A 17,209-nucleotide genomic window follows, 5' to 3' on the forward strand; every position below is an offset into this window, starting at 1 on the left:
GGTACCGTATTATGGCAGGGTCCAGAATTTTCAGAACCACAGACCCTCCTTTTGCCCTCATATTAGGCAATAACTCATGCTAATCTGAGTCCAAATCTGTATTCATGAAATCATGGAGATGCTGTTGTAGCATCATCCTTTTGCTCAATTCGTCCCTCGACACAGGCTTCCTTACACATGATGTAGCACAGAGGCCACATATTGCAGGAGCGCACTGTACAAACAGGCAGAACAGGAACAGAATGGCTAGGATCATCCCGACGAATATCAGTGTTTTCCATCCCCAGGCAGATATCAGTTCCCAGAACCACCCTAGCAAGGACCAGTCCCCTTTTTCCACATGAATGGAATCAGGGATCTTGTGCAGTTTGGAGATGGCCTGGTACACTGTCGGAGCATTATCAGGGATGAAAATGCAGCAACTGGATTGGATCACTCTACATACCCCTCCACGGTCTGCAAGTATGACATCTAGGGCAACCCTATTTTGAAGAGTCATAAGTCGGTCCGACTGGAGCTCAGCAGTCAAGTTACTAAGGGCACCAGCCGTTTCAATCACGGCGGATTCAACTACCCTCGTCAATTGGCGAATGTTCCTGCTGTTCACCATAGGCCCCCAAAACGGCAGAAAACCCTTTGCGAAGTCTCCAAACTCTTGACCCGCAGTGTCGTCTTGACTCACGACACCCCTAACTGTCCTTGTCCGATGGTAATCTGCCTCGGCCGTGTAGGTGGGTGGCAGCAGAAACGAGATAAAACATGTGCCCGAGAAGTCATGGGGCAACCATGTATACGCTATATCGTGGCAGACGAAGTAGGTACTCTTAGCCGCTAAGAATGAGGGGGAGGTCTGAGACTGCAAAACGTAGGTCTCGGTACAGACACTCTTCCCGAACTGGACTCTAGGGTTGTTGCCATTTCCCTGCAGGCACAGGTGACCTTGGTGGGGTACTATCCAGACTGGGGAGGATTTCTTTGCTTTCAGACTCTCAGCCAAGGAAATTCTATATTGTGTTATATTCCATCTGCTGTAAGGCATCAATTCATCTCTGGGAATCGTTTTGTATGTGTCGACATCCCTACTCATATTCCTAATTCCCGCCACTAGTGCCTTGTTGCTTGAGTTTTTCCCTGGGACTTATGGTTCGAGGGCAAACAGGAACATTGCTCGAAATGCCCACAGAGAACCATGATAGCCAAATGGCAGGACAAAATACGGAATACCCTTATCTGTTGTGTGTGGCATAAGTCCACATACCCAACAGTTCGTGGTGTTCACTACAGACTGGTGCTGGTGTAGGAGTTGGACGAATGAGTTATTCACAAATTCTAATCTTCTGGCAGACTCGTGTTCCGGCAGAGGGTGAAAAGAATGCGGGGAGACAGTAGGCGGAGGTGTGGGCTGAGTGTTATGTACAGAGGTAACTCGAAAGATGAACAGAGCATAGCCAATTAAAAACATTATTATGCTACGCAACATTAAAATGCATATTACTAAAAATCGTTTTCTTGCCATTACAGTGCATACTTTCTTTTCAAAGTTCGTAGATCTAACAGGTCTCTCTACCCTTGGAAACTCCATCCTCTAGTTGCTGCCCGCGGTGGGAGATTGATTCTGCTCAGGGGTGCTTCTGTTCAGTCCAGGGTAATTCCCTTAGACCAACCAGAACCGTTGACCTAAACGTCTCCAGCTGCACGTCCCAAGACTGTCAACCGCGACCCTAGCAGCAGAACCGGATGGCGGTTCGAAAATTAAAAATGAGCAAGTTCCCTGGGCGAGAGAGCTGTACAATCAAAAATAGTTCTTGGGGGAAAAGAAAATCTCATCAGTTTATTTTTATTAGTTCGTTTTTCTTGGCCTCAGATTATACCGTTGTTTCCCAGGTATGGTGTGGTCTTGAAACAAAGCTTCAGGTTCTGTAGTGTCCAACAGCATTGACGGTGGCACAAATCCTTGCAGAATATGATCACTCTCCTTATCGGTACCAGTTCCTTTCAGTCGTGCATCGCTGAAGGGTGCAAAGCGTGGTATGGACTCTGACTCCGAGTCGGCGACGCCGTCCTGGACCCACCGGTCATAGGGAAGGGGCAGCGGGACCCGTTTGCAGTGGGCGCCGTGCACCCAATTCTTCTTTCCTTCCACCCGAACGGCTGATCTCATGGAAAGAAGGGCGAGGTGTGGGCCGGTCCACCTGGGCTGTTCGTTGTTCGTGCGCTGGAAATTCCGCACCAGTACCCAGGTGCCAGGTTCAATGGTGTGGCCTGGATCATCAGACGCTGGCGGAGAGGAACTGTGAACCTGTTGGTGTAAAACACGCAATTTAGTTGTCAATTCGTGCAAATAGTCAAGTAGTACAGGGTGCTCTATCTCACTCAGTTTCTTGGGCCTTGGCACGCCCCAGATGTTGGCCGTGCGGCCAAACACAATCTCGTGAGGGCTAAGTCCTAATCTAGAATGGACAGTCATTCTGGTAGACAGGAGTGCTAAAGGCAGGGCGTCAGGCCATTTAAGACCTGTGCTGGCTTGGATCTTGGCCAATTTCAGCTTCAACGTGCCGTTGTAGCATTCTACTAATCCAGCTGATTGGGGGTGATTTGCAGCGTGGATCTTCTGGTGTATTCCTAGACATTCACACACTCTCTTCATCACTCGTCCCACAAATTCACTTCCATTATCACTCCAGACGATTCTAGGCATACCGAATCTGGGGAAAAATTCCTTGACAAGGGCTTTGGCTGTGGACAAAGCAGTATTGTCCTTAAGGGGATACGCTTCCACCCATCTGGAGAAGGCGCAAACAACAACAAGCACGTATTTCAAATTGTTGCACCTCTCCATGTGGATGAAATCGAGCTGCAAAACCTCGAACGGATACGTTGGAGGAGCAAAATGACCAGCTGGAGTTGGAGTTCCCCTACCAGGATTGTACTTCAGACACACCATACAGTTCTTGACCAAGTTCTCTGCACATTTTGGGATGCCACTATTCTGCCATACTGGGGCCAACAACTTACAGATTCCTTTCGCACTGATGTGAGCCATCCCATGAGCCATCGTCACCACTGCAAGTACATACGCGTCGGGTAACAGCCATCTCTGATGCTCTGATAATTCGACCCAACAACCATTCGCATCCAATCTTCCCTTGCTTTCTCTCCAGTCGTTCACCTCTTTCTCAGTGGCCTCGGATTGTATAGATTTCACACTTTCAATAGTGTCCTCACACATACCCACATCAGCAATCCATCTCGCAGGACCTGCAACATACATTCGACTCATTGTGTTCCTTGCAGTCTCTTTCGCAACTTCATCCGCAAATGCATTCCCACGACCAACATCATCTTGAATCTTTCTGTGTGCACTGCATTTCACGATCGCAACTTGTAGTGGCAAGGTCAGTGACTCGAGAAGCTCGTTAACTAACTGACCATGCTGTATCTTTGCACCATGCGATGTCAGGAACCCACGTTCACGCCACAATCGTCCAAAACTATGAGCCACGCCAAAGGCGTATTGGCTATCTGTATACACATTCACTCGTTTACCTTTTGCCAACACACACGCTCTTGTAAGTGCAATCAACTCTGCTGCTTGAGCAGAATGGTAGGGGATACGTGCAGTTTCTACAATCGTGTGCAATGTTGTCACAGCGTATGCTGCAGTCGTATCACCATTTGGCAACTTGAAGCATGAACCATCAACCCATAAAGCATCTTACATTCAGGAAGGGGAGTGTCCAATAAGTCTACTCTCCCTTTTGTCTCTTCTTATGTCCTAAAACAGCAATCATGCATTTCGACCTCATCTGTCTCTGTTGGAATGGGCAATAACGTGGCTGGGTTGAGTGTATCGCACCTCTTTATGTGAATGTGACTCGCTAACAGTGTCAGCTCATAGCTTGACAGTCGAGCACTAGTTAAGTGCTGTGTCTTCGTTCTGTTTAGTAAAATGTCTACTGCATGTGGGACCATAACGATTAGTGTATTATTCATTACTAACCCAGCAGACTGTCGAATACAGACAGCTGCTGCAGCAGTGGCCCTTAAGCAACTTGGTAATGCCTTAGCTACAGGATCTAGAGTCGCTGAGAAATACGCGCATGGACGCTGTTTGTCCCCAAAGGATTGTGTCAGGACTGATAATGCGCAACCTTCCTTCTCATGGACATATAATGTGAAAGGTTTACTGTAGTCGGGGTTACCCAACACTGGAGCCGAACACAACGCATCACGCAACTCGTGAAAACTCTTCTGACAATCTTCAGACCAAGGCACAGGATTGGGTGTATCCTTACAGATTAGGGCCAGCAAAGGTTTAGCCAACAATGAGAAGTTCGGTATCCATTGTCTGCAATATGATGTAATGCCCAAGAAAGCACGCACTTCTCTCTGTGTCCTTGGGACACTCAATCTTGCAATTGCCTGTATTCTCTCTGGGGTCAGTCTCCTTCCCTCCTTCGATAAGATGTGACCTAAGTAGGTCACTTCTTGTCGACAAAATTGCAGTTTTGAAAGAGAGACTTTGTGCTTCATGTCACATAAATGACGCAACAACGACAACGTGGCTTCCTTGCAAATCTCTTCAGTATCTGCAGCGACTAGAAAATCGTCTACATACTGAATAAGAGTCGCACCATCAGGTAGAACAATTGTGTCAAGTTGTGATTTCAGAGCTTGACTGAATATAGATGGACTTTCACAGTAGCCCTGAGGAGCGCATTTGAAGCGTAAGCTTCGTCCTCCTAAATTGAAGCCAAAAATATCTCTGCTCTCCTCAGCAATCGGGATACTGAAGAAAGCGTTCTTCAAATCAATCACCGAGAACCAAGTGGCTGTAGCTGGAACCATTGTCAATAGGGCAGTAATGTCGGGAACAACTGGAAATTGTGGCACAACAATCATGTTCACTTCTCTAAGATCAATTACAAATCTGTACACAGGTGGCTGTGAAGGATCAGTACGCTTTAAAACAGGCAAAATAGGACTGTTACAAATGTTGCCTGTTGTCTCTTCAATGACATCTTTCTCAATCAGATCGTAAATGATCGCTAACAAAGCCTTTTCACATTCGCTAGAGATCTTGTATTGGGGAATACGTGGCAACCTAACATTGGCTCGCAAAGTTATGACATATGGCGCTATCTCCAAAAGACCCACATCGTTAGAACCAGTAGCCCAAAGTATGTCCGGAAGTGATAACAATTCTCTTGGAATATTTTCCTTTGACAAATACATTGGGGAAATCACTTTCTTACCTACGGTAAGTTGTACTCCCGAAGGAGAACAGTACAAAGTCGCATATAATCTTTTTAACAGATCCAATCCTAACAAATTTTCACCACAACCTGTTGTAAGAATGAGGGGTGCTTCTAATTCATATGGGCCAATAGAAAGGGGCATAGGACTAGAAATCAGGCTTCTAACCGGGGCGCCAGAAAAACCTACGGAAACATTCAGGAAGTTTTGAGTGCATAATAGAACTTTTCGTAGCACCAGTATCCAGCAGAAAAGGTTCTGACACTCCTGATGTAATCACCTCAACATAAGGTCCATTCTGATCTACTGGAACTGAAACAACTCCCTCTCTTTGTCCATGGCTGTCCTAGCAATCATTACCCTCATTCTCGTTTTCTGCCTAATAGTCATCAGCATAGTACTGAGCTGTCCTAGAAGACGCATTATTCTGTTGATCAAAGCTATTCATAGAGTTCTGAGGCGGAAAAGAAGTAGTATTCTGGGGGAAATTTCCACGGCCCCTACCCCTAGGAGCCTGTTGAACACCTCTACCTCTTGCACCAGAAACACCATTTAGACGTCGCAATAAGGCTGGACAGCTATTCTTGAAATGACCCTCTTCCTTGCAATACGCACACTGATTCGGACCATACGGTAAACGCTGTTGAGAAGACTCATTTCTTTGTGAGTTTCTCGAATACTGCTGAGGTTGCTGATAATCGAGCTGACTAGGAGTGCGAGGCGGATAGGCTTGCTGGAGAAGGATTTTAGTTTTCAAATCTTTAGTCTTTTTGTCTGCTTTATCTAGCTCGTCTTTGTGCCTATTTTCGTAGTACTGGGCTGTGGCCAAAATCTGTGCTGCCGTGGAAACAGCCCAAGCACTCTCTGATTCTTTCAATTTATTACATAGTTCAGGAAGCAGATTATGTATGAACTTGTCTACAAACAATCTTTGGCCACCCACGGTAGCCATATCCTGACCACTATGATCGACGAAAGTCTCTTCAAACCTCGTGAAAAAGTCCGACACATTCTCATCTTTCTTCTGTTTGCACGCAGATAACTTGTCCCAATTCACACGCAATTCAGGCATTAAAGTCTTCATATATGTAATGATCCTACTAGGAAGTTCAGCTACCAAAGGCTCGGGTTTAGAACCACCAACTTGTCTAGCATCAGCAACAGTAATATTAGCCCATGTGTCACCTAGTTCTTGATCATGATCTGTATGACGAATCTTACTCCATAAAGGCTGTGGAACAATATTCCCAAACAACATGTCTGCTAAATTCATTATACATGAGCTGGCAGTCTGCGATAACTCCTTATAATACCCTGCTGGATTTTTACGGGGATCAGGCAATGTCTGCTTGAGCGCTAAGACTTCAGATCTTTTCCAGGGGACATGTACCCATACACGCTGGAATTGTGGCAGAATTACTGGATTCGCATTTGCGTCACCTTCCCTCCAAACTGGAGGAACCTCTCTCATGGGGTACTGTCGCGGCTTTTTCCTACCTAATATGTCATCCTCATATAGTGATCTAGATACATTTCCCTTACTCCTATAAGATAACAATAAATCTATTGCTCGTTCAACATCGGCACCTACAATCATGCCTTCATAGAACTTGAAACGCATACGGAATAATTCCTTCATTTTGCGTTTTGGATCATTTGTCTCCAAATCTTCGCAAAGATATACACACATCTCTTCGAATACATATCTCTGAGTGGGTGCGTCCCACTGACGGAAAACTTCCATAACAGACTGAACATCATATTTTACAGTATCAGTAACCCATTTACGTGCTAACTCATTCAGCACTTCTCTTTCCTCGTAATCAGGCAGTTGACTACGCAACTGTCTACGTCCTGTTTTAGGGGTCGTCTTAGGTGACCCAAAGAAAGGTGAGAACAGACCAGTGACAGTACTTGCCACTCTCTGTCGAACGGAAGGAGAAGCTTGCGGAGAGGCAGATGTGCCAGAAAAGACAGGCTGATGTAAAGAGGAAGTCGAGGCAATGGCAGAGGAAGTCGAGGCAGTGGCAGAAGTAGTATCATGATAAACAGTTGGAGCAGTAGGCAAAGTCGCAGAAAAAGTAGATGGAGTATGTAGCAAAGGCGGCGGCCCTTGAGAGGGCTGTGCCGGAGAAGTAGGAACCAGCTGAAGAGGAGCTGGTGCTTGTGCGAGAACTGCATTTCGTGCACCGGGGCGCGGTATAACAAAGCGCTTCGGGGTGCAGTAGCATCTAGTGCATATGGGGGTGGTGAACTCAGTAAATGGGACATTAATGGATCCTTCCCTGATGTCCTTTTTGAACTTTGTCCTTCATGTGGTAACATTGGATAGCATTTATCTACTGCTAACTTCTTGCTTCTGAGCATTTGTTCACTCTCTTGCTCTTCCTCATTATCCCTGTATGCAATGGCGGCTTGCACCATTGACATACCTCTTTTATTTTTCATAGCTAATTTCATTTCTTTCTGTTTGGCTTCTTTGCGCCATAAGCGAAAAGAGTCAAACATCGCCGGCCAGGCTTTCTTCTTGAACAGTTTGACCTCGAGATTATCTAAAATTTCTGCGTCAAAGCTACCATATTGGGGCCATTTTAAAACACCATCCTTTCTGGTGTATTTTATCCATACTTCATTATATGCGATAGGACCTACTCCATGCTTTATATAGAGCTCATATGTTGGAGTTCCGATCGGAGGAACCGGACACGAGTCCTCTAATCGGGAGTCCTTACTACAACCAAGACAAAACAAGTTTCCAAGTCTGCTAAGACCAGGCATCTTCGCTCACTAGTCTAGCTTCAAACTTCAAAGGATTATCGAATACGATATTTTCGTGAATACACGAATCCCTTGGTTTTGGCGCTTGCAAGTTCCAAACAAGGTGTATCTCAAGGATACCAAAACTAAGAATCAAACTAAGGACTGGGAGACGCTCCACTTATACTTAACTGAAGTATTGAAGATCGATGACGTCACTAGAAGACTCGTCTATCGTTTCGCTCTACCAAGGATCACTGGGTCCAAAACAGGGCGATAGTCAGGGCAGCAGTCCTTCGTAGCCGTCGGGACGCGGGGAACCTCGCAGCAAAGACCTTCGGAACCACGTCGACATACAGGGGTCGCTGAAGTGGCTGGCCGTCCTCTGGAATTTTCACACGAAGCTCCTCACGAACATCTGGCTTGGACCGTCACTGCTTGATACCGCCCCGAGTTGGGCGCCAACTGAGGTGCCGGGTTTTTAGGAACCCGGTGGTGCCAGGGGATAACACCTGAAGACCTCTGAGTTCTCCCTGTTCCGGACCACAGAAACACAGAGTCTTCTAGGTGAAGTCAAGGATCGAGTTTTATTGGCTGCAACCAAGTAACAAGCGTCCTAGAAGTACAACAGCACGGGATGTAAGTTCTCAGGAGACTGTTCGTTTTTACAGAGCCAGCCTTCTCCTTTTATACAAAAATAACAGCTGCAGGCAAGAATTCTTGAGTTTACAATACGGTCATATACATATTTTCACAATAAAGCAAAAGGCAAAGTCATGACGGCCAACCCACATTTTAGATGTCCAGTTCGTGATGGATGACCCAGCTCGGTCCAGAAATACCATCAGATATGGACGAAACCCCAATAAAATCGGGCACCTCCTCATCGTAAAACCGGCCATAAACAAGAAACATGGACAGGTGTATGTGTGTGGATAACATGGTTTGTATGTAGTGAATGGTTTATGGCATGTTGTGCCTTGATGCTATCTTACTCGGCCACTGGGCGAGGGACTGCCCGAACAGGTTTGGCTGGAGGCAGTGGAGTCAGCTCGGCCAGGTCATGGGGGAGTCAGCTAAGGTGGACGTGTCCTTTCAGATCAACCTCGGCCTTAATCAATTGACTATATGAGGGCAAGCCACAAGATGGATGCCGTTCACGAAATGGAGTCCGACGGTTGGAGACGGAAACCATGATTTAAGGGTGATAGCATCACTCAATCAGGACGCAAATGTATAGGGATAATGTCCTAATCATTACCGGTCTGTAGACACCAAATTCGTCATGGTACGATGATATTTTGTGACACGGATGTTGGGCCTCGGTACCGTATTATGGCAGGGTCCAGAATTTTCAGAACCACACCACCACTAAGGCACCACCAAGCTAGGTGGTGGGGTGTGTGCAGGCGTCACGGTCAGGTTTGCGTGCGTGCGCACTGCGCAGACAGTGTTCAGTTCCCTCTGCTCCTTCCCTGCCTTAGTTACTGCCTGCTGCGGCCAGTCCCCTGCGCGAGCGCGACGAGAGTGCTGTGCGCACTGCTCATCGCTTTTCCCCATGCCATGATTATTTATTCCATTATTCCCGCAACTGCGGGGCCGGCGGCGGGGCACACCTGAGCGCGAGGCCCTGGGCAGCTGCCCATACCGCCCATGGCTAGGACCGGCCCTGACAGTGAGGGCTGGTATTCTGCACACAGGCGCGGAGCAGCAGTCCCGTGGAAAGGTCTATTAGCTGAACTGGTCTCTCCTGTTCTGATCGAGCAGTGAATGTGCTTGTGTTGACTGACTGGTAGTGAGTATGTTTCTTCCCCTACTTGGAGCTTCATTGAGCAACCAAGGAGCAGAGACTAACATCTCCAGAATGGTTTATAAATCATGTTATCCTCCGTTCGAGGGCTCATATTGGCATTTATAGTGAACAAATGGCCAGTTCTGCATGTGAGCTTCCAGAATATTCCCCTAGATCAATCCACTTCAAGGAGAGCTCACCATGGACTAGCTTGGTGTCAGCTATATTGTGGCTCTCCACTTTTCAGGCTTCTGTTGACTACAAAAAGTAGTTGGACTAGAAACAACTAAGATTCAGTGATTATAATTATTTTTGGATTTTTGGATTTGTAAAGCGCGTAGGTGCCACAGCAACGAGGCAAACCTAACCCGATGGGATGGGAGCTAAATTAGATGCAGCATTAGCCGCAGGAGTCTATTATCAAGGATTCCCCTATATGTCCGCACTTATGCATTTGTTTGTTCCTTGTAGGTGAAAGCCTCCGGGCAGGAGCTCTTCGATAAGGCGTGCCACGCTGTGAAGATCAAAGACCCTCATTTCTTTGGCCTCAGTGTTCTTCAAAGTAAGTGTATCTTGTGCAACCTACAATTACACTTGGCCAAGGTTTGATGTTTTTAGCACAGGTGTACACTGTTGTTGCCGGATAGTATTGTTTTATTTTAATTAGACGAGTTAGGCTGCTGTGACACACCTTACTGTGAGTGATAACCTACTTACTTGATTGGAGGAGAAAGGTGTTTGATGGAGAAAACGTGTTAACTCAAAGGTTTAACCTCTTATTCCTCAGACATGGGCTACGTTTATATGGTATAATGAACAATGGTTTCCGTTGATCAGTTCATGAGTAATTATGCTCTTCAAGGAAGGCAACAAAAGTGCTCTCCCTCATTAACATACAATGTAAACACCACACTGTTAGTCCCAAGAAATTACATTATTGAAACCTTTATAATACAGTCTGCACACATATATTTAAGGTGCTCCATAAAGAGAAGTGAATAGTAAATTACCTTCTCTGTCAGTCAGTCAAGACAACTTTATTCGGCAGAGCGCCACAAAAGAATAAAACAGTTAATTATACAAAATATTATACGTTTCTTAAAACATATGTATCAAATCAGGATTACCAGTCACATCTGTTAAAATAATAATTCATATATTTTCCTAGTGCCAATAGCTTTCTTTATAAAATGTAAAACTGCATCGCCAATCGTGTTCGTGGAAAGTTTTTGGAAAAACTCTAGAGCTGCTCGATGTTGTTTACGTTTTTTTCTTGCGTAACACCTGTACGACGTAAGCTGACATCGGATGCACATATAAAGTGCAGAACTTATAAAGTGAGACCATATATAATTACATCAGCAAGGCGGTAAATCACGAGACCAGGAAAAGCTACCATAAAATGGATTGTGTTCAATCTAAAATAGGTGAGTGCAAGAGGAGAGGTTGGGTTTTCAAACAAGTTAGGTAGGGTTCAGTGAGGGTAACAGTTACAACTTGGATATAGGCTTCTATGGACTGCATTTTGTGGGTCCTTGCTAATCTCTCAGTCATCTTGATATCACAGAAGCATTTTTTCACTCTTTCTTTTGCATCTATGCCAATTTTTTGTGGCTATAAAACATTTCTTCTAGGCCTAAAGTATAAAACATCTTTTTAACATAGGCTAACCATGCTACACTTCCTAATTACCTAAATTAAGGCAATCTTGAATGCATATTCTTGTCAAGCCTGCTTCTGGGATCATCCAACAGTTATTCCACAACAAAAGAGGGGCCAGTCCAATTAGATCATCTAAATACAGAAGTCCTAGTTCTTTTTTTTGGAAATAAAATTAGCAGTGTTTTTTGTAACGGCCTACATCCTACCGGTGAAACCATTTTCAACACGATTGTAACTTCTAAACTTTAGTGATCCCCCACATACCTGTGCCATATAAAGCGCTTGAACTGCATTTAGATTTGCACAATGTTATAAGTTCTGCTGCAGGTTTTTGTTTTAATTATAGAGCGAACCAAAAAATGCCTTCAATGTTCCTTCATCTGTTGGGATTCCAGTTGAAACAGGGATTTACATGAACAGGATGAACTAAAGGCTACTCCTAAGCATCTGAAATCCCTGACCTTGCTCTGATAATGGCTACACATGTTGAAGCATTTTGCCTTTGAGCCAAAGGGACCACAAGTTGTTATATATGATTTAGACAGTGGCAGCTGGTGGAATTTGAAACTGGTGAGGCGTATGCAGAATGAATGAATGTATGCAAGAGCAGCGAGCGAGCCCGACAGCAATAAGGGGGGTTCACGGGGGTTCTGCCCCCGTGAAGAGATTTTTTAAAAATTGGCATATTTTTGGTCCGATTTTCAGCACTATTTCTGTGAGAAATGGATTAAAAATTCAGTTCTTCTAGGAATTCATAAAAGAAAACTCATACATTATTTCAGAGAATTTCTGGGTTGCCAAGCAAGTCTGACTTCCGAAGAGGGCTATGTTACTAAGCAAGACTGCTTTGGCTCTACCCTTTCCAATAGAAAACACTAGTTAGCAATGTGATTAAGTTCAGTGGACAAACCTGGGGTCTAGGGAGAGTCCCTTTCATGAGAAATAAATTAAAAAAATATTGGCAAATGGTGCATTTTAAAGCAAATGAATGCAGCGATAAAGCAAGGCTTATTAACCGCATCGCTGCGGCGGCTTTTCCCGCTGTGTGCGGCAATTTTTAAAAAGCCGCGTTACATGACGAGCTCAGCTCGTTATCCGCACACGTCCACCGTGGCTGATGACGAGCTGAGCTCGTCATCAGCAGCGAAGGGGTTAAGAAGTGGGAACGTATAGTCTTAAAATATTAAACACATTAAAAACTGCTCTCTATCTTCGTGCATTAATTTGTTCAACAGTTACTGTAATATATAAATTGCTCTGCATAACAACTTTAGCCCTTTAAAATGTATACCTGCCCAGTGTCTTGCACTGCATGCAGCATTAACTTTGGAAAAATATGCTCTCCTTCTTGTACATTCGGGGGAGACCAGCAGTTTGTATTAGGATTGTCATTTCTGCACCTAGAAATACGGGCAGGACAAAATTGAACCTCACTAGTACCAGTTTAACACCTGAACACTGCAATCGGCCACCAGCTGAAAGGACATCAGTTAGCACTTGTAAAGAGTCTGCCATTGCCCTCTTTAATAACCTTTAATCAGTTTGAGCTAAAAAAAACTATTTTTATTGGAGAAGTCTGCTAGTTGTGCAGAAGATGCTGTATTACGTAATTAATCCATAATCATGCAGAAAAGGGCCAGTTTTGCATCATTCCAGTAGCCCGGAGTATGGTTAAATTACAGTCACGTTGGTGCCAGTGCCCATATTACTATCTATTCCTCCTTCACAACTGGTTGAAGTGTGCCTGCAGTTTACATGAAAATGCATCTGCATGTTGTCGCATTAAATGACGGACAGCGGCTCACAATCATTGATCCATACGTCCTCCATATGCATCCAAACGCACATCCGCCATCAGCAAGGGGAGACTGGAGCATTGCTAGTGCTCATGGGTGTATCAGTGCAGTGAATCTGGAAGCACAGAGTCTAATGAAGCAGCAATACCAACATTGTTCCTCAGAGGTCGTGCACTGTGGGAAACTGAACACACAGCTGAAGACACTAACAGAAAAGGTAACATAAACCCAGACAGGTTTAAAGGACAACTAATTCACTGACCGTCAAAGCCAAGCACAGCCGTCCACAGAGAATCAGGCAGAAAACAGTGCTCGCGGAAAGCATGCCCAGCAGCGCACATCTCTTTATAGCAAGGACTTTGCTTCAAAGTAAAACACTTACTGGAGACATCTATCCATTGTTGCATCCATTCCCTCTTGAAGCGGGCTTCTCTACTTAACTTCTCGCTGCTGACATCAGCTGCTCATACCTGCACTCTCAGCTCATGCTGTCTCTCCTGCAGTCTCTTCTCCTCCGCCCTTCTTCCCTCTCTCCCCTCCAGTCTTCAGAGAGTGTTGCATCCATTCCATCTCAAATCTGGCTTCTCTCCTTAACTCCTCGCTGCTGACATGAGCCGTTCACACCTCCACTCTCGGCTCATGCTGTCTCTCCTGCAGTCTCTGCTCCTCCATCCTTCTTCCCTCTCTCCCCTCCAGTCTTCAGAGCTTGTTTCATCCATTCCCTCTTAAAGCCGGCTTTTCTCCTTAAATCCTCGCTGCTGACATCAGCCGTTCATACCTGCACTCTCGGCTCATGCTGTCTCTCCTGCAGTCTCTTCTCATCCACCCTTCTTACCTCTCTTCCCTCCAGTCTTCAGAGATTGTTGTATCCATTCCCTCTTGAAGCTGGCTTCTCTCCTTAACCCCTCCCTGCTGACATCAGCCGTTCATACCTCTACTCTTGGCTCATGCTGTCTCTCCAGCAGTCTCTTCTCCTCTGCCCTTCTTCCCTCTCTCCCCTCCAATATTCAGAGATTGTTGCGTTCATTCCCTCTTGAAGCTGGCTTATCTCCTTAACTCCTCGCTGCTGACATCAGCCGTTCATATCTGCACTCTCGGCTCATGTTGTCTCTCCTGCCATCTCTTCTACTCCGCTCTTCTCCCCTCTCTCCCCTACAGTCTTCAGAGCTTGTTGCATCCATTCCAGCTTGAAGCCGGCTCCTCTCCTTAACTCCTCGCTGCTGATATGATGACATTTGACTCTCTTCCCCCACCCCTCCACCGTGCTCTAGCCCCTTCCCTCCTTCCATCTCGCCCTGTTTGTCCCTTCTCGGTGCCCATTTACCATTATCTCCTCATTCAAGGTACTCTTTTTGCCCCCAACAATCCTCGAGCCCCCCGCCCCATTTACCTAGAGTTTCTCTCTTTCTGGTTCCTTCTCTCTCTCTACCAATCACCTCCCACATACCTATAGAGCGCAGCAAGGCGAGGTCCTGCTTTACAAGCACATTTGCCAACATAAAAGCGACAGGACATGCACCGCCTGGAAGTTTCACTTAGGAGGTTCAACCTCAATCTATTGCATATTTTAAAGTTTATCAATGATAGTTGTCCAAAGCAATCTATATCTTTGCTTCTCTTTGAGCCTTTGACAATTTGAGATCGTCATACATCATGCAATGTACAAAATATTACATTTAGGATTAAACATTGAACTTTTAAGGTGCATAATTCACTATTTGCACATGAGTATTTTAGTACTTTCTTGGCCCCCAAACAGCAGAGCTTTTTTTATTACCCTGACAAGCCAAGGCCTGAGATCTCAGTTCAATGAAGTAAAGCAACTTACTCATCCAGTGTTGGAAGTAAATGTGACTCCTACTTCTGCCACCCACAGGAACACCATTCCTGCACCAACAAGTACCAGTGGAAGTCTTACTGTAGTTGCTATGACAAGCGGCATTACCTATATATGAATTTTCCTTATTCCAGTCATTACTGTTATCCCACCTTGCCAGTTGCAGCTCGTATCGCAATACTCGCGGGGGGGCCTGGGAATTAAATAAAAATTAATAAAAGAAAACTTACCTGACCGCCGGTCCGCGCCGCCTTTGCTCCTGAGCCCTTGCACCTTCACGAACAGCACTGGAGTGGCAACCCCTCTCAGCCAATACTGGCGCTGCTGGAGCAGCGCCAGGATTGGCTTAGCAGGACTACTTGCCGCCCACCTGCCCATTAGGAGACTGAGGTGCGCCTTTGATCAACTCTCGATCTCCTAATGTGCAGCCGCCAGCCAGAGCAGACACTAGTGTGCTTACTGGGCTGGCGGAAAAATTCTCTGACCTTCATCAGTCATGCGCACTTGTGCTGCTGCCTGCCCCTGATCTTCACTCTGACAATGCATGTCAGTCAACATGACGCTGGACCGCCCACCCCTTCAGACTCTGAAGGGGGTGGGCGTGGGTAAAGCAAATGCTGGTGGTGGGCCTGTAGCGCTGGCTTGCCCCACCCACAGAAGCAGCTTGTAAAGTGTTCCTCAGACCTGTCACTGCAGTGTCTGCGTGCAGTCCAGAACTTCCATCTTGGCTGTGAAGTGCCCACACTTCCCAGCCCCTGAACCTTCCCTTAGCATCATGTCAGTCACCCCTATGGTAGGTGCATTGTGTGTGTAAGGTAGGACATGGCTTGCTATGTGTAGCATGTCTTGGTAGTGAATCACCCTCCATTTTGTTTTTCACTGCTGCAAGGCTACCTGTTCTCCATAGGCCAGAATGTGCAGAGTGGTTATTACATCTTATAGTCCTAACTGTCCCAAGGAACATGGTAGAAATTCGAGTTTAGTATACCAGAGCTCAAAATAATTCAATTCAATTCAATTCAATTCAAATAATTTATATAGCGCGCTACATACCCAGAGGGTCTCAAGGCGCTTGGAGAAGGGTGGGGAATTACTTGTCGAATATCCAGGTTTTAAGTTGCTTTCTGAATGCTAGGTGGTTCTGAGTGAGGCGAAGGTGAATGGGAAGTGAGTTCCAGGTTTTTGCCGCCAGGTAGGAGAAGGATCTTCCTCCCATGGTGGTTTTGTTGATGCGAGGTACAGCAGCAAGGGCTTGGTGGGAGGAGCGTAGCTGGCGGGAGGGGGTGTAGAAGGAAAGTCGTGTGTTGAGGCATTCGGGTCCAAGTTCGTAAAGTGCTTTGTGTGCGTGGGTTAGAAGGCGGAATGTTATCCTCTTATTGACGGGGAGCCAGTGGAGGTTTTTCAGGTGACCAGAAATGTGGTCTTTACGCGGGATGTCTAGTATGAGTCTGGCTGATGCGTTCTGGATGCGTTGGAGTTTTTTCTGAAGTTTTGCGGTGGTACCGGCATATAGGGTGTTGCCGTAGTCCAGGCGGCTTGTAACCAGTGCGTGGGTGACCGTTTTTCTAGTTTCGGTGGGGATCCAGCGAAATGTTTTTTTGAGCATGCGAAGAATGTTGAAGCAGGATGATGAAACGGTGTTGACTTGTCTGGTCATCGAGAGTGAGGAGTCCAGAATGACGCCCAGGTTCCGTGCGTGGTCTGTCGGGATGGGTGCTTTTCCAAGTGACTCTGGCCACCACGAGTCGTCCCAGGCGGAGGGGGAGGTGCCTAAGATAAGGACTTCTGTTTTGTCGGAATTCAGTTTCAGACGGCTCTGCTTCATCCACTCGGCTACTTCTCTCATTCCTTTATGGAAGTTGGTTTTGGCGGTGTTAGGGTCTTTGGTGAGTGAGAGGATCAGTTGAGTGTCATCAGCGTAGGAGATGATGTTGATGTCATGTTGGCATGCGATGGCCGCGAGGGGGCTCATGTATACGTTGAAGAGGGTGGGACTGAGTGAGGATCCTTGTGGCACGCCGCAAATGACTTCAGTGGCCTCAGATTTGAATGGTGGGAGGCGGACTCTCTGGGTTCTTCCGGAAAGGAACGAGGTGATCCATTCCAGTG

The 17,209-nt window shown here is 46.1% G+C and overlaps 1 protein-coding gene across 4 annotated transcripts in view; it reads left to right on the forward strand.

Annotated features, from left to right (window-relative positions):
• LOC147708329 (FERM domain-containing protein 6-like) overlaps positions 1–17,209 on the forward strand; it is a 649,337-nt gene that overhangs the window by 12,864 nt on the left and 619,264 nt on the right. For all 4 annotated transcript variants that reach the window (XM_086927042.1, XM_086927044.1, XM_086927045.1 and 1 more), the window contains one exon: positions 10,277–10,367. In XM_086927042.1, coding sequence (XP_086783168.1) covers positions 10,277–10,367 — 91 coding nt within the window. The remainder of the gene's footprint in view (positions 1–10,276; positions 10,368–17,209) is intronic.

Source organism: Lissotriton vulgaris, chromosome 6 (assembly GCF_964263255.1).
Source record: "Lissotriton vulgaris chromosome 6, aLisVul1.2, whole genome shotgun sequence".
Lineage (NCBI taxonomy): Eukaryota > Metazoa > Chordata > Amphibia > Caudata > Salamandridae > Lissotriton > Lissotriton vulgaris.